The sequence below is a fragment of the Pyrgilauda ruficollis genome, unplaced genomic scaffold (genome assembly GCF_017590135.1).
Source record: "Pyrgilauda ruficollis isolate IOZ18807 unplaced genomic scaffold, ASM1759013v1 scaffold17, whole genome shotgun sequence".
In the NCBI taxonomy this organism is placed as follows: Eukaryota; Metazoa; Chordata; class Aves; order Passeriformes; family Passeridae; genus Pyrgilauda; species Pyrgilauda ruficollis.
In genome coordinates, this window is record NW_024515875.1 from 5,948,742 (window position 1) to 5,976,157 (window position 27,416).

Consider the following 27,416-nt stretch of genomic DNA (forward strand, 5'->3'; position numbering starts at 1 on the left):
GCTAGACTATCTGTTTAAGGAGAGAAATCAGAGAGAAGAACTTAAAATGCTAGACAGCACCTTTGTCTAAGCAGGAATATTTCTGTATGTACTGAATTCTACACCACCTTTTTTTTTGCCCAAATGTCCCTCCTGCTTCCTCTACCCAAAGGCTTGACAGGAACACCTGTAATTGAGTGTTCAGAATGACTGTTTATTGCACTGTTCCCATAACAGCCTCGGAAAGACGTGCTTTATTTCAGTGACCTTCCCCTTTGGTAAAGTCTGCTTTGTGACTTCACTTCTTAAGCTGAGATCCTGCTTTAACTGAAGGGATGCTAATCACAGTCAAAACTCTGGAAGAAATTCTATCCAGCAATGCAAGTTTTGACATTGGAACTGGGAATTTGTGTCTTTATGGTGAAGCCTTATGCTAGTTTACACAATGAGCAGTTCTCTTAATTTTCTCACAGCTCCGAAGAGCACTCTCTGTAAAAAGGGGAGAAAAGATCTGTTGCACCAAGAAACTTGTGATGCCTCTTCAGTTTCTATTATAGTGCTTTATTTATTTATTTTAACAGAAGATATCCAATACAGCTGTCTCAGTGTCTGACTAGTTGCTTAAAATTAAGGTAACCTCACTTCTCTTTCAACCTGGTCAGGTTTATGGTACATCCTGTTTTCTGTGCCTATCCCTTTCTCTTCTCCTTCCTGCTTAATTGGCCCCTTCCAATCCCACCACATGTAAATACATTTCAGTAGTGCAATGCAGTGCAGTGCAGTCATACTTAGTGCAAAAATAAAGAGCCTTATCCAGACCAAAAAAGCACAAACTCCCTCCCCACCCTACCCAGCCCCCAAAGAAATCAGCTCTCAGTAAAAGTATATGAATGCCCCTAAATGAAGGGGGATTTGCAGTCTCCCAGCCACACTTTCACATGCCTTGTTTTCTCTCCTTCCAGTCGATGTGGAGATCTCATTAACAGATAGGACATTTATCAAAAACAAAGTCAAATGACAGAAATCAGAAAGGAGACAAGTCATTGTTTGCGGGCTGCAGAAAGGAGAGAGAACTAAATGCAGCAAAAAAAGGTCAGTAGTGGTTTTACACAAAGTTGTCTGATGCAAACTTTGCAAGGATACACCTTGCAAAGGGCATGTGTGTGGATAAAAAAATGAAAAAGCTTCCCTGTTCCAAATATACAGTCCCTATTTTAACAGTGTCCAAGCTAAGGTTCTGTAGTGCAATCAACTTTTCAAAGTGGCAGCTCTCTGTGGCCACCCTAAAACAATTGGACAGATCAACACTAACTTCAGTTTTCTCCTGCTCATGTAGGCACACATGTGCATGAACAACTCCCTACTCCATCCTGCAAATACTTGGGGATATATATATAAAGTATTTTTTTTCACAGCCCATCTAGAGCTATGGTGGGAAAAGCAGGAATTTTAATGACAGGCATATAAGCTCTTAGGTACCTCAAAATGAAAACAAAATAAAGCTCGCTTATCACAAACGCAAGCAGGCTACTGAATCCCAGTCAGATCATACCTTCCCTCACCTATCTCTTTTAACAAAAAAAAAAAAAAAATCTGCCATGGTTTGCCACTTGTTAAGATATCACTTGGAAAAACACAGCAAAGACTTTGGGGTATTCACAAGTTTGTAGGTTATAACTTCAATTTGGACAGCCACAAGAGCTTCCATCAAACCCTTGTAACTACAGGAAAGAAGTGTGGGGAACCACTAAAACAGTGTAAGAGGCCATAACAGGGAAGGAGGAGCAAGAAAGGGAAATATATGGAAAATGGAACGCTGCAGCTACTGCTGCTATACTAATCTCAATTTAATTGCTCAATATATAGAGGAGTACTGCATGCTCCTTCTTCTGGGCTCAGGCACATGCTTCCTCTTACCTTCTGCCTCTTCCCCTGCTCCTAGACCCTCGCTGAAGATGGCAGCCCGCCCCAGAATGTAAACAAAACCAAATACCAACAGATATACCAAATTACAACCAGGAAGCAATTTTCTTGTTTTTCTTACTCTTGCAAGAATACTGCATCCTTCCCTCCAGGCAGGTGCACTGTTTCATCCACATGCATAGAAACAAGAAATTACCAAAGAGAAAGAATCTAAATAGGGGTGCAGGTATCCTGAATATCTACCTCTATACCAGAAAAATGCCAGGCTGCAAGGACTTTTGCTGTTTATCTTTACCAATGAGCCTAGAATAAAAAATAAAGAGCACATAACAGAATCACTAGGCATTGCAAAGGGGCAGCACCTAAACCCACTGTCTCTGTGTGCAGAGCTACAGTGGTGCAGCCCATGCCCGAGCATGCATGAGACACAAAATGAGTACCACTTGCCCACTGTTCTGTAAAGTCTACCAACTTCAATTTAGCCACTATAATCAACAGCAATGAATTTTTTTGCTGTTCAGCTGAATGTACTTCAAGGGGGTCTTTTTGCTGAAATGCTGCTCACGCTATCTATTCTCCTTCACACCCAATGCAGTAGCAATTTTAAAAAGTCTACCAAAAAGTTTGATGTCTAGTCGGAATTTGCAGTTACATAATCAGATATCATAAAGAAACAAATTTACTTTACCCACATAAATATGTGACCACCATAACAGCAAAGGTGTGGCCAGAGCAATTATGGGTAAAGCAATCAGAAACCTGGGATCAGCTCCAAATAACCAATACCCAAATGCTTTTAACCTGGAATCAGCTCCAAATAACCAATACCCAAATGCTTTTACACTATTCTGGCAATAGAAAAGTGACATATCAAGGGTGTAAATTAGGGAAAGGGGATTGCTATGAATCATGTATCTACACTACCTGTTGTGGCTCACTATTTAATTACTTAAAATAAACATATAATCATCACGAATACAACCCAAATAAAAACTCAAAGCTACTTAGAACTCTATGAAAAAAGCAAGTTCCAAGCCTTGTATAAAGGGAAGCAACTGTCATGCTCTGTAGGACTTTTCTAAATTAAATCTTCCAGCAAGAAGGAGAGACTATGAGACTATGTAATCACGTAGCCCTTAACACAGGCAAAATCTGCCTGGTGGAGTGAAATCAAATCTTGAGTAAGTTTTATGAGGAATAAAAACATTGGGCAGAAACAGGCTAAATCTTGGGCAACAGTCCTGTGGCATCTTAAATAATGTATATTAAACTATTTTTTCAGGACTAGAGCTTTCTGTAGGACAACATATGCTGTCTCTGTCAGAGAAAATGGACTCAAGTCAATAAAAGAGCACACGAGTCCTGCCTGCAGAATTTGGCCCACAGAATATTGGTCCAATCAATTTTCAGGATTAAGCATGGACCTCACTGCTGGCAAGCAAAGTCATGCAGTACGTCCAGCCTGAACTGAGCAGCCTTTTTTTATTATATTTGACAAACAAAAGCTCATTAGGTGGAGTGAATGGGAAACCACCAATTTTCCAATTTAACTCATTGGGAGAATTTCTTTGAACCTGAACTTTGGAGCAAGGATCTAGGGAACTGATTGTTCAGAACATAAAAAATTGAGAATAAATTCCAGATTTAAAGGACTCCTATGAGTTTCACAGCAGTCCAAGCTACATCCTGGCATTTGGACAAAAGAAACAGGACACCCCGAAAGACAGTGAAGCTTGTTGAAGATACTTGTGAAGAAGTAGTTCTGACTCCAATAAATGTGGTGACACTTCTTTCACCAATAAATAGGAACTGTAAATTGTTTACAAGTTATTCATACTTAAAAAAAAAAAAAAGAAAATAAAAAGAAAAAAGAGCAGCAGCAGAAACTGAAGATTCAGTCTTTCCCTCTAAGTGGCACAGGTGAAGGGCAAGTCCCTTGTATGGAGTTCAAGCATCTCCCTCTCCTGGGAGGCCCCCTGTCTTTGGTGCAAACATCCCCAAAGTGGGGGACTCCTCTCTTATTTAACTTTGCACAAAAGAGCCTTAAAATCCCTTTTGTCCCAGCACAGCAGCACAGAGTAACATTCTCTTGGTACAAGGCTCTCCCTCTCGTGGTGACAGTGTTACCTACTTCAACTGTTGTGTTCCTCAAAAGCTGTACAAAACATAAAAGAAGTGCAAAAAGGAGCTGAATATAAATGCTGCCGACCACTGAAACGTGAGACCATTGCTTGCATTAGCCCTGGAAGTCTACTTGGTCAATGAGGAGATGGAAAATGAAAGTAATGATGAAAACCATATACTAGAATAAAGCTAATATTTGGACAGAATCTTCCCTTGATGTTTATATCATTCAAGGAAAGTTGCCAATGCAAGAATCTTTAGAACTGTAAAATTGATATCACCTCCTGTTTTCTCTCTCCTTAGAAAAGCAGAAAATATGCACATATGAAATGAATTTCTTAAAGCATCACAATTCTCAAGATGAGTATTTCTTCAGAGAATGAAAAAGAAAGGATACATGTTCAAAAAAACCAAGATTTCTGGAATCACAAATGACTGACTGTCTTTTATGTAAAAGATATGTTAAAATAGTGTTCACCAGCTGATTATTTTGTTAGTTTCACTTTCCCTTAGGCAATTGTATCTGTACACACTGCGTTCTAAAAGTACAATCTCTAGTGTGGATAATCTACCTGTTTGGTACCATCCTGTTTGTAAAACCACTTCTTAGCCTAAAAATATAAACTGTAAACTGTATAACATGCAAAATGAATTGAGGTGTTTAAAAAAGCATTAGGAAAAATAAAAGGCAACAAAGAAATTAAATCAAGAAACACATTAAACTAGTATTTATGCTAAATGAATTACTGAACCTTACAAAGGATTAGCAGGGCAAGTGTGGAATGGGTATGCAGCCATTTAAATGATCTGGTATTCTCAGTCAAGTGAGAACACTCTCTACAAAAATATGTATGATTCAGCATTCAAAGGAAAAGGCAAAGAGCATGGTCAGAAAATGTGGACCACTGAATCAGCACTCTGTTGCAGCAGCTAACTGGAATTAATTTGGGAAATGGCACCTGTTTGGCTTAATGGGAAAAAGCCCATCCTTCACACAATAATCTAGTTTTGTTACCTGCGTAACTAATATTGAGAGGATAGTCTCCTCCTTCCCCTACAAATGGGTATACACAAAGTAAAGGAAAGCCAGACTTAGAAATCACTGCTGGAAGACCATAACTTTTAAACTGCAAGTAGAAAGAACAAGAATGTGGTAGTGGCCTCCACGCACGTGCAAATGGCAGACGATAGGAGACTGTTAGGAATGCTGGCACTTGATAATTCCCATTCTTGAAGTTCTCATTTTAATATTTCAAGTTGTGGCATAGGTAACTCTTTCCCTCTCTTTTTACTCCAAAATAACTTTATTGATTTGCAGTGACACAGATTTGCTCATTCTCAGTGAAAATGGTTTGTAACTGATGTGACCATCTCTCATTTCTTCCAGTCTTCACAGTTAGGAGAAATGAGACAAAATTCATACCTCCTCCACAACCCTCATCCACTTGATTTTGAACGTTTTCATTTAGGAGTGATATGTTATCATATCAAAGGAATGAAGGTCAGCTGAATTAGATGTACCTGAATCAGAAAAACAAACATAAATTTCCATACTCTCATAATTTTCCACTCTTACTAATTTTGAACCAAGGCTTGCTGCCTGGGCGGCCATCTGTTGCAAGGTGAGAATACAGAAAGGACACCCAAAGTCATGAGCCTTAGGTGTCAGTCAGCTGTTCCTGGGCTCTTTGGACCTAGATGTTGACATATCCCTGTGACATCTTTTTCAGCAGTTCTATGGTGACTATTTAAGTCCAGTGGAACTGACCCAAAATTCAAAACCAACAGGAATGTACTATGAAGATGGTAAAGGCAACACTCACCTAGAAGAACTTATGAACTGAAACTAAAACTTTCAGAGGCTGTTTTCATTTGAAAAAGGGGTGATCGAGTGGATAAGTAAGGATCCAATTGGAATATATTAATAGTTGTGGATAGAGGTATTTCTTATTCAATCCACATTCTTTGTAACTATACAGAGAACAATGTTTCTTCTACCCCACCCTAGTGCAGAGGATAATTTTAGGAAATTTTAAAACTTTAAAGAAATAGGATTTGGAAGGAGTGAAAGACCACTTTTGGCATCTTTCTCCAAGGCTAGGAATGGAAGAAGAAAAGTCTGACATATACTTTTAGAAATGAAATAACAGGATATCTTAGAAGAGAGCTAATAGATATCTGTCTTGATTAATTGTTCTTCTGATATGAAAGGGTAGCAGGGAACAATCTTAATTTTTTGTAGAGCCTAATACTGTTTTACCTTTTCTTTAAAAAAATTACTTTTCTACATCTTACTACATAGAGATTTAAAAAAAGCCTGAAAAAATGCTTGTAAAGATAATAAAGAAGCCAATAATATGAAAAAGCACAATAGAGCTGTAATAATTATTGGTAAATGCTTCAAATAGCTGCAGCAGTTGATTGGGTTGTGAATGATACATGTGAAAATTATTTTTCTATGATCGTAGGCAGATGCAAAAGTTAAATGATTATACTATGTATATATATTGATATAGAATTGCTATATATATTGTGTACTGTATGTTCTAGCTTTCAGAAATACTGTATTGTAGTGTACTGTACTTAACTAAGCAGACCTAAATAGCAACTTGTCATTTTCCACAAAGTCACTAGTACTGTTAACAAAAACCAAAAAGTCTATTTTCTCCAGTAAAAGAAATACATACTGTTACAGTCACAGACATTTTGACTATAGAGAGACAATGTACATTTAACCAAAGGAAAACCCCAAACCAAAATAAAAATCTCACCCAAAAATCAACCAGCCAAAACTGTTGCATTATTGTCTTATTCAAAAGGGGAAGGAATATGCCACCAATCTAAGAAGAATATTTACTCACATTTTTATGACGGAAAATGAAAGAAAAAAGGTATCCCACAAAATCTTTAATCACCCTTTCTGGAACAAGGAAAATCCCCTAGTCAGGCAGAAGACTTAAAAGAATAAAATGCTGCTTTCAGGGCTAGAATGATACCAAAATAAGCAGCTGTAGTTAAACATATTTATCCCACTAACTAAATGGGTGCAAAATGAGTTCTAGAAATCCTGCAGCTCTCATGGATTACATACTGAATAATCTTACTGACCAATTTCTTCTCCTCCTGAATATCTACTAATCTTCTAGACACACTAACCATGATCCTGAAGAGATTTTGGCAAAGACCAAGGGAGAGAATGTTACTTGTTATTTGTTAGTGACTGCACATTTGGAATGGATTACTCAATCAATATGCTTCAGAGTACCTGAGGTGGGGAAAGAGCTGTTTGACATGGTGCTTTGGAAACTAGAGATTGCAGACCTGGAATATTTTAGAGCCTATCAATATATTGTGCTGCTAACTATTTAAAGGCTTGATAATTTTCTACTGTTCTTTTTAAGGGAGCAAACAGGCAGGTTATTTTGCTTGGATTTTATTCCTTTGTTAGGTAAACATGTTGAAATTCAATGGAAATGAGTGTCTGAACTCAACAGTATTGTTCCAGGGCTGTTATCCCCCGTGGATGCCTCTCTCTGCTAGTGAAGGCTGCTGAGATGGGCTGTTTTACTTATTTTGTGGCTGAAAGACCACATAAGGCTCTGGGAGGCATACCTCATCCTTCCCTTCAGAATGGATACTCACAAAAATATCCTGGACTAAATCTGGGTGTCACATTTTCAATGAGGGCAAACATCCAACTAAGAGCATCTGGCTAACAGAATGCTTTTCATGAATATATGTGTGCATCTATAGTGTATGGGTAGTATACCTGCTGTTCATTACAGTCATGTGCCAATGCTCCACAGTTATCACTGTAATCCTTGTTTCATCTAAAGCCTTCCCTGCATCAAAACCATGCATGTCCACACATTCAATTAGCAGCCTGTCTGTAAAGCCAGGAGGAGGTAACTGGCTCTCCCTGCACACGCATACATCCACATGCACACTCAGACATACAACTGCACACACACAAACACACACACAGAGTTTGTGTGTGTGATTTTACTCAAAGATCCCTTAGGTACCAACAGCCTATGCGACAAGTGAAAGTAAAGGACTAAATGGGAAAAATTAAAAGAAAGTTGGGCAGTCGGGTGAATGTAATCCTGTTTATTGAATGCGATTATACTCTCTAATCAAGTGTATATTCAACATGAAGGCTGAACTTCTAGGGGGCTTTGTGTGGTTTAATGAAGAATATGGCAATATCCAGGTGGCAAAAAGAGAAGAAGAAAAGTGAAATAGAAAAGTTTCCTATTTAACATATAGATCTCAGAAAGGTATCTGTCAATTTTGTAGGAAAAAGATCTCAGAAAGATACCTGCCTGTTTTGTAGGAATAGGACAGTGCAGAATCAGATAGTTGAGCACAACAAGTACCTAACTGAGCTCTGCACATTCCTCCACGGCCACTGTGAACTTGGCAAAAAAATCACCAACAAGTCAACAGTAGGAAGACTGAACACTGTAGAAGTCTGCAGTTCTGTATAGAAAATACCTAACGCAAGAAATGCTTTGTTACACTGGTACCAGATTTTCCAGCAGGAAAGGCTCCACTGGGGAACTCATAAAAGCACATGGGGCACTGTAATACCTAAGCCCAATGTGACAGAGAGAATTTATGAGGGATGCTTGGAGTGTGGCTGCATGGCTGTGAAGGAAATATCACAGCTCAAAGAGGGCTCAAGTTCTAATAAAATTTGCATAAGGATTGAAAACAAGAATGCCCCTTTGGGCTGAACTGGGTAGGAGTTCTCACATGTGATGGGATATTGGTAATTCTTTTGTTTGAGTAATGGTACTGCTGCAGCAAAAGGATATTTTTAGAATATACTTTTCCTAAAAGGAATAATAGATGAACTATCCAAAGGGGCTATATTTATTTGGAGTGACATGCATGCAATCCCAAAAGTGCCAGTACAGGTTGCACTGATAGAAATTCAGAACAGAATTTGTCCCTTGAAAGTAGCTTTTCATTGGATTTTCTCTCATACATTTCACTGGATTGGAGAATCTGGAATCAAATCACATAGCCATGCCCCCACATTATTAATTTGATTTAGGAAGAGCATTTACCCTCCAGTGTTTTACAGGGAGCTGATGCCAACCAATCAAAAGTAGATCACTTTGGAAGAGGAACAAACTTGGAGCTGTATCTGAAGGTAAGGAACAGCAGAAAAGCACCATCCAATATAAAGAGACCACTATGTCTCAATAATATTCCTGCTTCCCTACCTTTTCGAAGAGGAAAACGTGACATATTTTGTAAGAAGGGAACACTTTAGATGAAACTTTGCTACAGATACCAAACATAAGCATTCTTCATACTGCTTAGATGTATTTCTGTTTTAAAGCAATTGTCTATGAGGCTGTAGTTTATTCAAGGCTGTAGCGTATTTACTTCTGTTGTAGGTTAAGAAGGAAGAGAATTTTTTTGGGAGGTTGTGGTCAAACCAGTCAGTGCTTGGATTTGAATATTGGCACCTGGTTTGGCCACTGAAGGTATGAACCGCCTCTGAGAGCACAGGGGGTTAACTTACTTATTGTAAGATAAGGAAGTATCTTAATGTTCTTTGCTTTTTGAAAAATAGTTGAGGACAGAACTGTAAATTGGGGTGTTAAAATACAGTTAACAAAGAATTTAGAAGGCTCCACAGAGGGATCTGGGAACAAGGGGGTTGAAGGGGAACCTCATCACTCTCTAAAACTACCTGAAAGGTGATTGTAGCCAGGTGGGGATCAGTCTGTTCTCCCAGGTAACAAGTGACTGGATGAGAGGATATGGCCAGAAGTTGTACAAGGGGAGGGTTAGATTAGATATTAGGAAAAATGTCTTGACTAAAAGGCAGGCAAAATTGGAACAGGCTGCCCAAGGAAGTGGTGGAATCACTGCCCTGGAAGTATTCAAAATACATGTGGATGTGGCACCTGGGGACATGCTTGAGTGGTGGGTTAGCAGAGCTGGGTTAACGATTGAACTCGATGATCTCAAAGCCCTTTTCCAACATTAATGATTCTATGGTTCTATGATTGGTTTGCTTACCTCAGTGCTACTCTCCTTTTCCTATGGGAAACATGAAGAGTTTCTTTGGGCATATACGGCTGTGCACAAAAATCTCAGTTCACTGGCTTTGGGGAAAGTCAGTGAAGATCACGTTATGTCTGGTAGTGGAAACTATGATCAAATGTAACATGAAGGATTGTGTTAGAGCATCAGAGTTCTGTTTATCTTGACCTGGCCTCTTTTATTTTAAAAGCTATTAATGAACAATTCTAGGGAAAATTGGCATTTAAAAACCATGACTTTTCTCCTGATATGACTTTGCTAGAATGATGTGTAGAATATATTTGACTCCTTTTATTTTAAAATAAACCTAGAAACTCTGTAGTCGAGTTTAGTTGCAGCATGAATAGCGAATTAAAGCACATTATGGGTTCAATTTACTTTTCAATCTTATTCACAGTAGATCAGTAATCTCTGCTTCTCCTATCTTGGACTCTCTCTTAATGCCTGTGAGTCAAACGCTACTGCAGAGGCTAAAATACCAAAAAAAAAAATCAGCAACACTGCTAAATATATAATTAAAAAATATTAATATTTAACCTTGCATCTTTTTTCACCAGAAAGATAATTTTAAAATTAAATTTATCTAACAGTATCCTGTTGGATATACAGTTAGATATCCTTTCCAACTCAGAGAGGATAATTGTCCAGATACTGGCACACCTACACAGGGATGTAATTCTTTTGTTCACCAAAATTTCTCATTTGTGTAACTCTGCTCTTTCCACCTTAGGTGCTCCTGATCTAGAGCAGAGGGGGAGCACAAATAGCAATGAATGCATAATATTTTCTCTATTCTTAGAGGCACTAATATAATTGATTAGTTATCAGCACTGGGAATAATTAGATGGATATACACTAATACACATCTTGCTTCTCATTTACATATGTTCTTAGAAAAACAAAACAATGATTCCCCCTTGCCTTATAGCAATAGGTCTAAGAGACTTAAGTGTTCCTCTTTTTCAAACAGGTTGTGTCCCTTGTGGACCAAATTTCTGTGTTTTATGCTAGAGAAGGCATAACCCACATTTTTGTTTTGTCAGTTTGAAGGATATGCACACACCTAAAACTCTCTCTCTATTTCCCAGCTTAGTGATCTGTGAAAATATGGGGGCTCCTTTGCTCTGGCTGAAATGAACTGGATCACTGAGTAGCTTTAAAGGAAACTAGCTGAGAGCTTATTACTTCTTGCATGACAAATAAGGTGAACAGCAGCAAGAACACTGACTTGGCATGGCCAGAACCAGCCTCTGTGGACAGGCATCCAGCATCAGGCCACCTCCATACATTTGCCTGTCTTACTGGTCATGCTGCAGACACTTGGCATTTTCAGCACCTGCCCCTCTGCAAGGCCTCTCTACCTGCATTTGGTTTCTGTCAGCAGGACTGTCAAATTCTGGGAAAGGTGTTCATTGTATTTACAAACTCGAGATTCCAGACTTAATGTGTTATATACAGTTTCCCTCATAAGCTTTTTTTCAGCAGAATTCTGATTGTTTAGTGGTCAGATGAAGACAAACCTTCTGGGAGAAGAGAAGGCTGAGGTTCTCTCAGGGCCAAGTTCTCATCACTTTATACCTCCTTCACGAATTTTCACAGCCAGTATGAGAAGAAATCAGGGAATGTGAAAAGTAGCTTTTTTGCTTCAGTCTGTTCAGATACTGCTTCAATTAGGCTACCTGCTGACTCCTTACTATCACATTTATTCCAATGGCTCAGAGGACCTGGATGCTGAATTAAACGGGTTGAATATCAAGGCCTAGTTCTTCTTGTCAGAACAACCACTAGGTCCTGATTTGATATTATCATAGAATTATAGAATGGTTTAGGTTTTAAGTGTCTTTAAAGATCATCTGGTTCCAACGCCCCCGCCACGTACAGGGGACCTTCCACTAGACCATGTTTCTCAGAGCCCCATCCAGCCTGATCTTGAACACCTACAGCCCACACCTTCTCTGGGCAACCTGTTTCAGTATCTCACCACCCTTATCATAAAGAATTTCTTCCTAATATCTAATCTAAACCTACACTCCATCAACTTAAGGCCATTCCTCCCAGTCCTATCACTACATACCCTTGTGAAAAGTCCCTCTCCAGCCTTCTTGTCAGGATCTGGACAGTCTACCTGGACCCTTCTCTTTTCCTATTTTTTCCTTTTGAACGGCAAGTCATTTTCAGCAGTGAAAACTGGAGGATTTCCTTAGCATAGGACTGTCAAGAAGGTCACAGATCTATGACATACTGATTATGTGTGAAATGGTTTGGGTGCTTCTGATTTTGGACTGGACTAAAAACCCCTGCAAAGAGTATGTCTTGTACCTTCTCCCTATGGGACTTGTTTTCACTACTAAGGGAGACAGGAGATGTTGGGATAATACTCACTAAAGTCAAGAGACTTGTCACTCACCATGCCAGTGATCCAGCATTAATCAAGTAGGTCAAGGTCAACTGAACCCAGTCAGTAGGGTTGACAAGAAGTGGGGTGCTGATGGTATGTGGATTATTACTCAACTCTCCTTTGGACGAAAAAGAAATCGAAAGAAGAAAAACAGACTCCACTTGGGCTCTTTGATCTTAGAGCAAAGGGAAGTCTCATTCACTTAAAAAGTCAATTAAATGCCATTTTCCCCTGCTGCCTTACTGGGAACTTGAGCTGTTTTTGAAGCTAACAGCATTCAAAAACAGCAGCTGTTTTTGAAGGGCCAGAAGTGGGTGTAGTAGAAGCATGATGGGTGTTGAGAAAGTATCCTCAGAGCAGTTCCTGCGAAACACCTATAGCCAGTCCTGCATTTCCAATTCACTTCACCAGCCTCAGCAGCAGTAAGAGAAGGCACTTCTCATTCACTCTAAGGCTTCCTTTATTGCACTTATGCCTTGCAGAGAGGCCTTGTAAGCTTGAATTTATGTTCTATTTAATGGCCTTTTCCATTACCAAAGCAATATAAAGAGAGCTTTAGCAAAAGTGAGAATCAAGCTCAAGGAATGCAGGACATTGCATGCTTCAACAAAAGGATGTGTGCTACAGTCTGCATTTTCTCATCTGTATCACTTCATCGGGTGTTTTGAAGGAAGCCTTTCAAGCATACTGAGATAGATTCGCTTAAACATTGTCAGCAGCAGTTTCCAGATCACGGTGACTGCTATTCTTTTTGCAAAGGCATATTGTAGCAATATATGAAGCTTGAATCTACCTGTAACATTCAGATATTATAGTTGTTTCCAAGTAGCAAATAAGTATTGAAAAGATGGGAGGAAGAACTGCCAAAGAGAATTTAACACTTTAAAAGATAAAGGGGATAATGTTTGAGCTTCTAAATTCAGAATGACCTGACAAGCACTTTAAGCTACATTTGCAGTCATGCTGCAAGTTACCCCACGTTTTACAAGATCAAGTCTGGAAGTCCAACAAAATCAGTTTACATTACAGGCAGTCATTTGTGAAGACCTAGGCCTAAATTCTTTGATAAGGGTTTTAGAATTATGCCTTTGCTTTACTTTAAGAACTATGTTTTTGTTTTTTAATTGGCATCATTCATTCATTCATTCATTCATTCATTCAAAACTTATTTTTAATTCACTTCAAATTTATTAGACCTTATAAAAATTGGCGTTTCAAAGATAATGCTTTGATTTAGGGAAGGATGAAAACTGAAGGATTAAAATTTGGATAGTATTTGGATTTTGGTGGATGTAGATCCTGATTCTTATTTAATGCTTACTGGCATATCTCTCTGGTATCAAAAGTATATTCCAGAATATGCTACATCTTGACTACAGTTCACCAGGTTTACAATGGCAAATTAAACAGCTTTTCCCCAGACCTCAGATGACAAATGAGCAGCTACATATTTGTAAGCTGGGTAAAATTCTTCACTAGTTCCTCATATGGGAGAATATTCTTTGATACCAAAGATCTCAGAAAAAACGCTCCTTTACCCAAAGAAAAACCTTCAATCCTTTTGTCTAGGTTCACCTTCCTCATTTTCTTCTGCATTCCAGTCTCCAGAACCTTTATTTTCTGTATAGAATTAGTGTGTCTAAATGGCAGATACCAGTTCTCCCTCCCTGTGTCTTGGGCTTTGTCTTTTCACATCTTGATTTACATGCCAGCATTGCTGTTACCAATGTGATTATTAGAACAATATTTGTTAACGAACTTGTGCTCCTTCTCCAACCCCCTGAACTACCCAAACAAGTTGGTAACAAAGAAAGATGTTACCATATAAAAGACTCAATTGCTCTGGCACTCACCTCAAGGTCTTTCTATGCTGCATATTGCAGCCAAGAATCTGGGCTTCAGCATTTAGGATCTGCTGAACAGCACCTTGCAGGGTACAGAAAGATTCTGAGACTGAACCACCTGTCAGGTTTTTTCCCCCAATAAATGGTAATGGAACAGGCACAGAACATATGGATGAAGTTACCTGTACTGAATCACAGGTATCTGATAGAGAAGCCGCATGTGTAAAGAACATGCAAAATTGTATATGGAGATCTACCAAGTCAATACTCAGAAAGCTGTCCAGCATAAAAGAATGTCTCATGTGAAATGCTCAGTGTTCACAAGCAAAAAGTTTTGTAAACTTAAGAAAGCTTAATTTAAATATAGACATAAGTAAAAGCTAAACTTGCAATTTTTTCTTTTTTCCTTTTTGCATATTTTTGTTAGGTGCTTCTTCTCTGCCTAAAATATGAAGTCCAGAGTGCAGTTGGTCTATGTCCTCACATGGATATCAAGCAAGACAAAGATAGTGTCAAACACTGATCCAACTGAACTAAGGACCCACGTACTTTGGGAGTTGGCTTTGGGGAAAAAATTCTTACACAGATACACAGAAGACAAGTAGGGAGAACACCAGTCCAAACACAATAAAACAAAATACAAAACACCAACATATATATGCAGATCAGGAATCAATCTTTCACACGGATCCTACATTCCTTTCATAGCTTTGTCTATGCAGAGAATGCGGGATGTGGCCCTTCACTCAGACGTTTTGCAAATGAAGGGAGGATTATTTGCAATGGTAACATTTTAAGTTGTTTTGGCATCAGCACAAATTATTGGGGGCAGGATCAGATTCCCACACAAATATGGAAGCTCTCTAGCGAGCAAGGCAGGGATGAGAGAACAATACAGCAGATAAATTCTTGTCCAGTGACCAAAAAGAAGGGAAATCCTAGTTATTACACACTTCAAAACTTTCATTACTTTTTCAAATAAAGACTACAGTTTATATCATCCCCAAAAACAAGGGAACATTGCTAGAAAAATCTCTTTCTCAAAAGGAAATGTCCTTCAGCAGAAATAAATTCTGAGATGGAACCAAAAAAGAAACAACAGAAGCTTGGTAAGAGCCAAAAAGAGAACCATGTAATTCAAAAAAACAAAGTAGCAGTTCAAATGATACTGCAGGATGCACAAACACTAGTAGATAATCTCACAGATGACTTCACAGAGCCCCTCATCGACCCAGGTAATTCTTGATTCCATTAGAAAACAGAGAGAATAATACTAGAAAAGAAAATTAAGAAAACATCCTTCCTCTTTTTTAAAATAAAAAGCAAGATCATCTCCCCTCCCCCCCTCTATCTGGAAGCAGGTTAGCTAACCTTAACAGTCTCAATTTAAAATAAAATATATATTTTTATATATATTCATATATATAATAAAAGAGGAGATATTAGTGGCAGTGTATGCAAAACAAAAAAGAAAACAAAGAAAAATTACTTTTAACAATCTCACTTTTTTTGTTTTTTTACACAAATACTGTTGTAAATATATTAAAAAAATCAGCATTCTATCTGGTAAACGTCACTTTTGCCCCTCTATAAAATTTTGAATTAAAAAAGTCCCAACAACTCTTTTTTTTAATTATTATTCCCCTCCCACCCTCTATTTCTCTTTCTTCCACAAGAATAAATCCTGATGCAACTTTTTTTTTTTTTTTTTGCAAAGATTGTGGGAACTAACCCTTCTCTTGTACCTAGATCCATAGGTTGCAACCTCTGATATCTTTGATTTTCCTCTGTGTTTCTCTTTGCCTTCTGTGAAAGTCCCTCTTGATTGTGCTGAGGCCCTGTGCTCAGCGAAGACACTGAATAAATTACAAAAAAGCCACCGTTGCTCGTTGTCTGAATCTTCTTGGTTTCTGCTATAAGGTGGTGGTGGTGGTACGAGAAAAGCAGCGGGGAGGGTGCGCCGGACAGTGAGGGATGGAGCAGAATCCAGGTGAGGAACCTCTGATTCTTTTTCCTCACCCTGCAGGGACTCCACACTATCCAAGCCACACTGCCTCGCATTCCCCTCAGCCCTTTTTGTGTGTTTGTGGATGCGTGTGTGTGTGAGAAAGCAGACGTGGTGGAAACCAGCAGGGCCTTGTTTCCTCTGGTTGCTGCTCAACCAGAAGCAAAATATTCCACAGTTCTAACTGGATACTGTGAAGTCCAAAAGCGGTCAGCAATGTGAATCATGTCCATTGAAACACTGCAAGCGGTGTACTTATAACGACAGTAGGCCTTGTAGATTTGTAATATATTTTGTTTTGTTTCTTTATTTGTAGTGCTCTTCACAAGTGAGAAAAAAGATTTTTTTTTTTTTTTTTCTGTTTTTTAAAATTTTTTTTGTGGTTTTTTTTTTTTTTTTTGTTGTTTGCTTTTTGTAGTAAAGAAGGGTTGTATTTAGAGGCCAGTAGCTAGAGATCCAACCAGTGGAGCTCATGAAGCACTACCTGGCCTTAAGGCCACCATCCGAGGGAGGTTGGGAAAATTATTATTCACCCAGCCTCCGGAAATGTAATGTACCAGCAGGCAAAAAACAGTTTTCCATGTAGTACAAAAAACAACAAAACGAAATGAACCCAAAAAAAGGAGGAAAATAAAGGTAAAAATGAAACAAAAATAATTTCTTAAATTCTAGTGCCATAGCTTTTTTTTTTGTTGTTTCTATTTTTGTTGTTCATAACAAAGAGAGAGAGAGAGATTCTACTTATCCGTCTGACACATGCATCCTCATGTGGTCGTTGAAATGCTCGATTTGGTCAAACTTAGCTGGACAGACAGAGCAGACGTACGTGGTCCCCTCCGTGCAGGCCACCACGCCGGCAGGGACAGCCCTCGCGCCGGTGCCAGTGGCTCCAGGCGTGCCGTTGGTGGCACTGTGCAGAGCCACATGCCTCTCCAGCAGGGTCTTGTGGGAGAACTTCTTCTTGCAGATGTAGCACTCGTAGGACTTCTCCCCGCGGTGGAGACGCATGTGCACATTAAGGGAGCTCTTCTGGGTGAAGCGCTTGTTGCAGATGCTGCACTGGTAGGCCCTCACGCCAGTGTGTGTCACCATGTGTTTGATTAGGTAATCCTTTAAAGAGAAGGAGCGCCAACAGATGCTGCATTGGTGCGGTTTCTCACCTGCCCATTGCCAATGAGAGAGAGACAGAGAGACAAACAGACAAAAAAAAAAAAAAATCATAAAATGAAACCAGTTCAGTAGAACTCTTTGCAATAAACTAATGGTAAGTCTCATGGGGGTCTTTGGAGAGGTGCTCTGGTTAGCAAAGAGTCAGTCTGTTAATCAGTGTTTTGACACACAACATTTTTTGCAACCAGAACTTTCAAAATGCTTTACAAAGGGGGCTCTAGAAATTCCCTATGTAAATACAGTAAAAAGGAGCTCAGGTGATTTCTTCAAGTTCCCACAGTAGGTAGACACTGACAAAGACAGGACTAGAGTTAAAAGGTCCTGGCATCTGCACCCAGTTTCAATGGCACAGCCTCTCCTGTCTGTGCTCCTGTCTTGCTCCTCATGCTCATTTCTACACAGGAAAGTCTCAGCCATGCTACTTCACCTTCCAGTGCTTCTATTTCCTCACCGGCATGCGATAAAACCAGGGACAAATCAGTGATTACCAGACAGCTGACCTGGGCCAGACTCATTTCAGTCAAATTGCTTTCAATTTCTCAGGAGAGAAGAGACAGAGATTGTCAGAGGAATCCAACACTTTATAAGAGGTTTACATTTGTTGCTCCCTTTTCTGGTCAAATGTCATAGCTGAAGCATGTACAAGTAGTACTGGAAAAGGGAACCTCAGAACACAGAATTGCCTAGGCCAGCCAGCACCATGCAAAGGGCAACCTAACAGATAAAATCCCAGTGTAAGACATAGGAAACTTGAATGATTTGACTGTCAGTTAAATCAAACACCTTACGAGGTAAACGAGGGAGATAAAACATGTATGTAATCTTCCACATTGCCTTGTGTTCCCAGGACTGTTGTAAAACTTACTACGGAAATCCGTATAATTGAACTCTGATCATGTTCAGACAAACCAGTGACTACAAGGATAAACTGGGAAAAATAGTTAGCTGAGCACATGTACAGTTTTTTTCAGACTACTCTTAAATCCTCCTCATGCTCAGAGTTCTGAAAGATAAGGCATGGTCTCATGTTTCATGTTGTCAAGCAATGTTTTCATGATATGCTGCTGCACTGGTAATGTATCCAACAAGCAATGCTCCATCAAAAGCTACTTTTTAATTTGCTTTCTAAATCACTAATGGTATATTTCATGTGTGGAACTCATCATCCCCAAAGCTGTCAGGGATAGAGATGACACCACAGCTCTGTAAGAATCAAAATGATCCTGTTTCACTGATTGAGAAAATTATTTTCCTGTGGTTATTCTCCAATTTCCCCTCTTTTTTTTATTCTACACAGACATCCTGCTTCCTTCTTTTTACAGTCTGTTTGGCACTGTTGTAACTCCTGAAGAGTCAGTCTTCAGGGACCAAGACATGCCTGTGATAATATATAATTCACTCATTGTATAGTGAGATTACCATATGCTACTTATACTCAATTTTAAGAGGAGATAATTAAAATGGATGTGAAAGACCTACTTTATTTTATCTCCCCCAAGTCTGTTTCTCTTTATTTAATGGTTTGCATGTATAATGGTGACATCCACTTGCTGCTCTTCCTTGCACTTTTGAGGAGTTTGTCCCTACTTGGTGAAAGACACTCACTCAAATTCACTTGCTTTCCTGATGGCTTTGCCACACACATGACTGTGCTGTGTGTAAACAGGCCTATATGCATGACACGTGATGTGGAAAATGATAGTGTGTCAGTTCGAATAATGTCTGATTAACTTACAAGAGGCTGACTGTATTTATGGAGCTCATTTTTGCCTTGGGTAATGTATGTCCCAGAGTTCGTAGAAAGTTGGTCTCCTCCACTCTAGATCCTGTTAAGATTGTTCTAGAAAAACACAATTTTTGCCTGCTTATGTTTCTAAGATACACTGGGTTGTGGCTTTTTAATCTCAGCTTCAAAGCCTTCCTGGGATTTCTCCTCTCCAAAGAATTGCAAAACTTTAGTTTTTCTTTTTTTATGCAAATTTTTGTGCTTTCTAAGTGAGCACTGTAGATTCTTTATTCCCGTGATTCTTCATTTTCAAGTCAGAGAAAACTTTGCTCAGTGAATTAAATGTGTATGTTCTTCCTTTTGCTTCTTTATTTTGTATTTGGCTGGTATTAGACTGCAATATGGGATGATTATAATCATAGAATCAGAGCATATCCTGAGCTGGAAGGGGAAGAAGCAATGCCAGCACCTGGTCATGGTTCCCTTTTCCAGCCCCTGTGCTTCTGGTGATGTAGGCTCTGCAGCTCTTTGAACCCTAACCATAATGGATACTTGGTGCTGACATTGAGGTCATGGAATCATAGAATCCCGAGCTGGAAGGGACTCCCAAGGATCATCAAATTCCACCTCCTGGTCCTGCACAGCACCACGAGCCTGAGACCATTGTCCAAGAGCTTCTCAAACTCTGCCAGGTTTGGTGCTGTGACCACTTCCTTGGGGAACTTGTTCTAGTGCCCACCAACCCCAACTGAAGGGTGAAGAACCTTTTCCTAATATCTAATCTAAACCTACCCTGAGACAGGTGCATGCCGTTCCCTTGTGTCTTATCACTGGACAAGAGAGAAGAGGTCAATTCCTGCCCCTGCACTTCCCCTCATGAGGAAGCTGTAGGTCACAATGAGGTTTCCCCTCAATCTCCTCCAGGCTGAAGCCAAGTGACCTCAGCCACTCCTCAAATGACTTGCCCTCATCCCATCGCTGTCCTATCACCAGATTAGAAAGGTGTGGAGGCAGCAGTGTTGGTGCTCTGCTGTGATCCCCTTGGCATGTCTTTTGCAGCCTTTAATCCAGTATTAATCACAGCGTGATACGTGGGAAAAGCAATGGTGCCTTATAAAGTGCAGACAGTGCATACACTCTAGCACTGTATTTCCACAATACTGGGGGATATATTGAAGTGAGTCTACATGGAACATAGAAAAATAGCAATCTCTAATATGTTTGCACCCATGTGAAACAAGAAAAGGAGGTCGGTTTCTGTTGCACAGAAAGCTAATCAGACTGTAGTTTTTGGAAGCATAAAAACATACAGAGATATAGAGGCCTTTAAGTTACTGAATTCAGGTTTATGATTAGACTCTTCCATGACTTCTCTTGTGAGCCCCCCAAACAGAAAGATTAATTCAAACATCTGCATCTCCCAAACTTCTCATTTCTTCTGTGGATCTTTCCAGGACCGCTTTGCCTGGCTTCTTTCAACAGGCCTAAGGAAAAGTCACCCTGACAGTGGGAAGAGGGATCTCCCCTCTATTTTTGTAATGATCCTGTCCAGCACTGAACAAGGTAGAACTTTATCTGAGGCTGCACACATAATGATTATTTTCAGGAGGGTTTTTTGGAAGCGTATCTCTCTGTGGGTTAAGGTGAAATTATTCTCCCAGGAGACAGTTAGCTCCTAAATGAATTTTGAAATTATTTATCTACCCAAATCTTTCCTTGCCACCACAGTTCATTTTTTAGGGCATTCTCAGACCCACACAAGTAAAATATTAATTCATGATTCAAGATGCCTATCAATTTCCTCGGTTGGTATTACTTGTAGTAGCTAAGAATGTTTTAGATCAGGTCTTCCAGTATTATTCTTTATTTGACTCCAAAACCGAAATGCAGTTGTAGGGGAAATAAAGTGCCTAATCTCAGTGAAGTTATTTGTAAACCAGTCTTTTCAGCTTTTAGAACAATAATGCAAGCAGATATAGTTGACTGTGTTCTGAATACCAGTACTATCTATGTAGCATTTTAGCTCCTCATCCACAGCAGAGAGATGGAGAACATAAACAGACACAAAGGTAATCTTGGGATTCAGGACTCTTGATCCTTGCAATTATACATTTTGTACCAGTCCTGAAAAGTTGATCTTTCTGTATATGTACATGTCTGCTGTAGATGTCTAGAGGAGTTTTTCATTTAAGTGATAAATACAGGTAAGTTGAACTTAAAAGTTTACATATACACATGGAATTGAAATTATTGCATCCAACAGAGAGGCACGTTGGGCAATGTTTCCAGGTTCTCCTCCATGTATCACAAACCCAGCATGTATTTTAAGATCTGATGTTAACAAAGCCACTGCTTGGAGAAAGAAATATTTACTCTTTCTCTAAACTAGAATGTCTCTCCAACAGCAGGAAGAGCCAAGGTCTAAAGCAGGCAAAGCAGTCCTGAACCCATGACAACTCTTCCATGTAAAATACATATCCTTGCTTTGAAGTCTCATAACTTGGCAAAGCTAGAAAAGGCAGTTTTGGCTCAGTGGCAAATATGGTTACCTGTGTTATCTCAACAGACCATAAACTATGCACTAAAGCAGCTGCAGTTTTAAACAGAAAGGTGCTGATGTCGTGTTCCATTGTGCTCCACATATATTCTTTAAATATTTTCTCATTGAACCTCATGTTTCTGTACTCACAGCTAGTGATGTCTCTGACTTACCAAGAGAAAAGGGATTACAGCAATTAGCCTCAGTGAAGTACAGAAAGAAAACCCCAGATTTACTTTCTTATAGTAGTATGTGAGATCTAGAAAATCTGTGGCAGTGTGTGTAACATCCAGGTCTGGACCTACTGCTGCAGCTCCACCAGTAATGAATTTGCCCTAACCTCACCATTACTTGAGCTTAATCCCCCCCATATCTGTAAAACCTACAGGAGGATGCCCTTTCTTAGTAGATACAATTTTTCTTATGACCTATTCGTTTCCTCTCTTCCACTTAATGTTGCCTGGTCAGCTTGCAGGGTACAATGAACGCTCACCATTTCCTTGGATGGATGCAAGACGCATTTTACTCCAAGAGAAATGAACTTGTTTCTGCACCATGCACAGTTAGGCCCCTATATGGGATCTGTATTTTTCTGCAGGGATTCAGCTTCAGTGCAGTAAGGCCAAGAAGTGTTCAGTGACACCAGCTCCCTGGATAAGCCCTCCCTCCTCCTTATCCTGGGGGCTGGCAGGCTGGCAAACAAAGTCTAAGTCCATGGTTGTAAAGGGCTTTCTGTGGCTCCACATGCAAGCCAAAGGGAAGCACTCTTACCTGTGTGTACAAACATGTGCTTGACGTAGTTCTGTTTGGCGGTGAAAGTCTTGTTACAGAGAGTGCACTCGTAAGGCTTTTTTTCGCCTTGCCCACCCGCTGTGCTGTGGCCCGCAGACGGGGCCAAGGGCTGTGGGGCTGGCAGCTGGGCAGTAAAGGTTGACAGGCCGGGCTGGGACACTGTCACAAACTGTGTCTGTTGGCCAGCTAAAGGCTGGGGCAGGCTGAAGAGAAAAGGCTTAGGGCCACTGCCAGCAGACTGCGTGGTGAAAAGGGCAGGCAGGTAGGTGTTGCCAGCTGTTCCAATGACCTGAGTGTTGCTGGTCAGAGTCAGTGGCATCCTTAGATTGCTGGTGAGGGTTTCTGTCTGGCGTAAGTAGATCTGTGTGGTTGGCAATGGCTGGGCAACAGATGTGTTGACAGAAGGCTGCAAAGCCCCCTTTTCGGTGCTGTTATTGACTGTGAGCACTTTGCTGTCCATTTCAACATCATTGCTTCTCTCTGGTGAGGAAGAGTTGGCATCTACATGTTGCTGCTGCTGCTGTGGCTGAGTGCCATCAGCAGGGACATCATTTTGATCTGCTTGAGTAGGTTCTTGCTGCCCATCCCGGCCCAGACCAGCCATAAACTGCTGCTCCATGGAGTCAGGCTCAGTGCCAATGGAGGAACTGACACCCGAGTCAAAACTCTCCCCTTTGGGCTCGCTCTCAGTGCCTTCTGCTTGGTCGGTGTCCTCAGTGCATTCCTCAGACTCATTGCGCTCAAGGATCTGCACCCTCTGTTGGCCATAGTAGTCATAGTCATCCTCCATCTCCTGTTTAATATGGATGTTGCCCATCAGGGTTTGAATTCGGACAGGACGGGGCTGCTTCCGGCAGTGTGTGGTCTCTGGAGTGGTGGAGAGGTACCGCTCCATCTGCTGCGACCGTTCATGGATCCGGGTAATCCAGCTGGGGTCTTCTATGTGATGGTCCCTGGGGAGTCCCAGGGCTGTCTCATGGTGGCTGACCACAGCTCCACTGTAAAAGGAGCGCTCCCCACTGCCATTTTGCATGGAACAGGCATAGAGGGCTGAATAGATCCTGTCCACACTGTGCTGTGAATGGCTCTGCAGGTAGCCAGACTCCGTGTCAGTGCTCTGCCCCGAGGTGCCTGATTCAGGTGTTCCCCTGGGTGTCTCTTGGCCAGAATCCTGAATCACTGGGTAGACGTCTCCCACGTTTTGTGAGACAATCCTTGTGCACTCATCAATCACAGTCTTGATCTGCAGGATGCTGGCGGCTGTGAGGATTTGGAGGGCCTCTGACTGGGAGACCCGCAGCACCCCGCTGTACATGAAGTCAATGAGCTTTTGCACAGACTGGACTGACACCACTGAGGGGATCTCGATGTCACTGTAGCCCAGCAGCAGCTTGTCCTGGAAGAAGGGGCTGCCAGCCGCCAGCACGCAGCGGTGGGCGCGCAGCATGCTCCCGTGGATGCGGACCGTCACGTCACAGAAGTGGCCACGGTTGCGCTGCTCGTTGAGGGTCTCGAGCACGGAATTGCTGAAGTTGTGAAGGTTGATGCTATGAATGCGCTCTGTCATCCCCTTGCAACTGATGTTACCTGGAGCAAAGCGAGTGACAAAAGCAAACAAAAAAAGAACAGATTGAGTCTTGTCCTCTGCAGAGTCACAGTGAGAGTGCTGGCAAAGGCAACTTCCCACTGCGTAAACAAAACTGACACACTGGAAAAACCACACACAGACGCATCAGTAAGAACACATCATTTTGTAGGGCTACAAGTAAACTTCCCTACTCAATTCCAGAAGCTCAAGTCCTGAATCTTTGGACAAAACTAAATGAAGACAGGTGTAGCTGGACCTGAATTCCAATCACACTCCTGAGACTTGGACTTCCTATCAGTTTATCTGGCTTTAAAAAGCTTAGAGCCAGCCAATTGCAAACACTGAGCACATGGATTAAAGCTGGATTTTAAACTCTGGATTGGATTTATGCCAGAAGAGATCAGAATCTGTAATGACCCCAAGTTGTTAATGCAAAGAGTATATATGGAAATAAGATTTCAATCTAGATTGGTATTTTAAGGAATTTAGATCCTGTGTTGCACAGCAGTTACTTGTATCAAAAAAACTAGCAGTCACTTTGTAAAATCCAAATCTGGTGCAAGATTTAGGCTGTAAACGTTCCTAAAATCCCACGCAGAGTTTTGTCTGGGGTTGTGGTTTAGAACATTTGCTACCCAATAGTGACAAACAATTTTCTGAAAGAACCCAAAGCAAGAAGTTAACATGAGCTGTCCCCTTCATTTTTAGCATATCCCAAGTTCTGACTCGCACCAGAACGCCATCAAGTAGAAACAAATGTTCTCCTGCTGTTATTTACTTGACAGAAACTGGAAAATTACAGACATTTACTCCAAAGAAGATTTTGTCTTAGTTTGGCTGAATAATCTAAATAGAGAACAGTTTAGAAAAGCATCTAACCAATTTGGATACAGAGCTAACATAATCTTCAAAATTTACAAGTGACTGAAAAGAAATTTCTCAATCTGCCAATCCACTGTTCCCTATCTTCATCTTGCCTGCTTTGGTTTCAGTGCTTTCCCATTTCCTTTCCTGTTCTTTACCATATTTCCATCTATTTGGATTTTGACAGGCAGAAACTATGGTATCACCTTTTAATTATAAAGAAACAATTGTCCCTTGAATGGTAAACGAATAAAACACTATTAATAATTCTTTTAAGCATGTGTAGTACATGCAGCACCTTGGTTTCTAGAAAATTAGACAAAGTAATGCTAAATCACCACTGGTATTACAGGCATTTTGTCTTGCATATTCCCACCAAAGATCTAACCACTCTTGCCACAATAACTTGGTAATGTGTGAGCATCCAAAAATAGAAGTTGTTAAATGTGAGTAAATTAAACTAGCTTATTGTCACTGTCTAACAAATGTACAGAGCAAATAAATAGCACTGGAAGCAGTTCATAGGCATACACAGGCCTTTTAGCCCAGCAACGTCTCTCTGCTCCACCCCTAGGAGTGCTTTACATCTCATCCACAGAGAGTTGAACACTACTCATTGCAATTTGCAGGCAAATGTGGCAACCTCCCTGCTCTGCCTTTTTCTTCCCATTTATTCACTACCAACATCTCAAGCACCCTCTGTTCTGGTGTTTCCAAGAGAAACCACCTGGACAAAAGTGGTTACTTTAATTCTTTGAAGTAGCTGATGATAAAAGGGAAGCACAAAGGCCAGGAACAAAGGGGCCAAGCTGCCTGAAGAAGTCCCGTGTCAACAGATGTAAACCAATCTGTACCAGAAGGTCGCTAATTTCAATGTGTGATTAGCATGCTGAGGGGATGCTCACATAGAAGAAACAAGGAGGAAATCACCAACACCATGATGGAAGTTGTGAAATACAGCTGTCTTGTTCATAAGCTTAGGCAGGAAACCTGAACTTCTTTCTCTAATGGGACTGACCATAAGACTAGAAAAACATCTTAGAAACGGGGAGACTTTCCTTCAAGGGCATTGCAACTATTATTACACAAAATAATGTAGAGAAGAGATGTATTTCCTCCTCCTTCCTGACAGAGCAATTCTCCAGAGGCCTCCAGGGCAGTTCCAGATGCTTCCCTGCCAAACATGTCAGATCGTACAAGAATCTAAAATGTATTTACAGACAAAGTCAGAATCCTTGGCAAAAGCTTCATTCCAGTGGGGCAACAGAAGAGTGGAATATTATTGATAAATAGGTGACTTACTATAGGCCATAGCAAGTGACTGTACCCATTTATCTCCATCTATCTTTGAGGAGTATCAGTGACCACTTGGTTTGCTCCTAGGACTCACTTTCACAGAAACACATCTCTGTGTTCAGTTTTGTCAAATGAGGTATTTGATAATAATAAGAAATATGCAGCAGTCTAACTCAATAACCCAAAAATCCTACCTTTAACATGCACAATGCCAGAGATGCTACAGACAGGTCACTTGACTTGAGAAAAGAAACCTACTTTGTTACTATGCTCCTTGGCAGATAAAATTAATTTTGTGAGCAGAACTCTGAAAAATGCATCCTTAGGACAACACCTTTCCAGAAAGGCGTGACATGCATCATGAGACTGAATGACTTCATGGGAATGTGAATTCCACCATTTACCACATATATGTACAGAAAGGAGGAAGGACAAGGTTCACCTATAAGTTTCAACAGCCATTCTCAGGTCCTGGCTGTGGGAATCAAGAGTTGTGTAGCCACAGTGTATTGGGTTCTGCCATAGTTTAACATGGGTGGAATTTAGGGAAATTCTTAGCGAACTTAATGAAAACAGGCAGTTGAAATTGATCCTGGCTACAAAAAAGAGATTTGTATGCATTTGTAAGAGTGATGTGAATAGCTCTCCTATAGGAACTGATCTAGGATGCTCCTTGTGGTGTAGGAGCTGGTCTGAAAGCCAACTGAGCCACTTCATAAATGACATTATTTTTTACTGCTATTACAGTTTGCCCTTAAAAAGATCCTCTCACTGTTGGAACATCTACCACTGCAACTGAGAAGCAACTGAAATTTACTCCTTGAGGATAAAAGAAGGGTGGTTGGAAGAGACACACAATAAATGGTAAAAAAGAGCAAATACAGATTTTGAGGATGATTTTTCTAGGCCACTTTCCTTGACTTCAACACTGTAAACCATATTTATCCATGTCCAGGCAAACAAATAATTTGTGTAAGTGTCAGAACCACTACTACACAAGTCACATCAGTATAAAGAGCAGTTTTAACAAATTCCAGGGATTGGTCTGTAGCAAAACCTGCTGTCCAAGACCGATCCTTTCCCTCTTTGCACGAAACCAGGT

The 27,416-nt window shown here is 40.4% G+C and overlaps 1 protein-coding gene across 14 annotated transcripts in view; it reads right to left on the reverse strand.

The window, feature by feature from the left end:
* Positions 1 to 10,653: 10,653 nt before the first annotated feature.
* Positions 10,654 to 27,416, reverse strand: part of ZBTB20 (zinc finger and BTB domain containing 20) — a 474,871-nt gene continuing 458,108 nt past the window's right edge. For all 14 annotated transcript variants that reach the window (XM_041463801.1, XM_041463807.1, XM_041463806.1 and 11 more), the window contains 2 exons: positions 22,546 to 24,153; positions 10,654 to 17,499 (listed from right to left, as the gene is read on the reverse strand). In XM_041463801.1, coding sequence (XP_041319735.1) covers positions 17,081 to 17,499; positions 22,546 to 24,133 — 2,007 coding nt within the window. In that variant the 5' untranslated portion in view covers positions 24,134 to 24,153 and the 3' untranslated portion in view covers positions 10,654 to 17,080. The remainder of the gene's footprint in view (positions 17,500 to 22,545; positions 24,154 to 27,416) is intronic.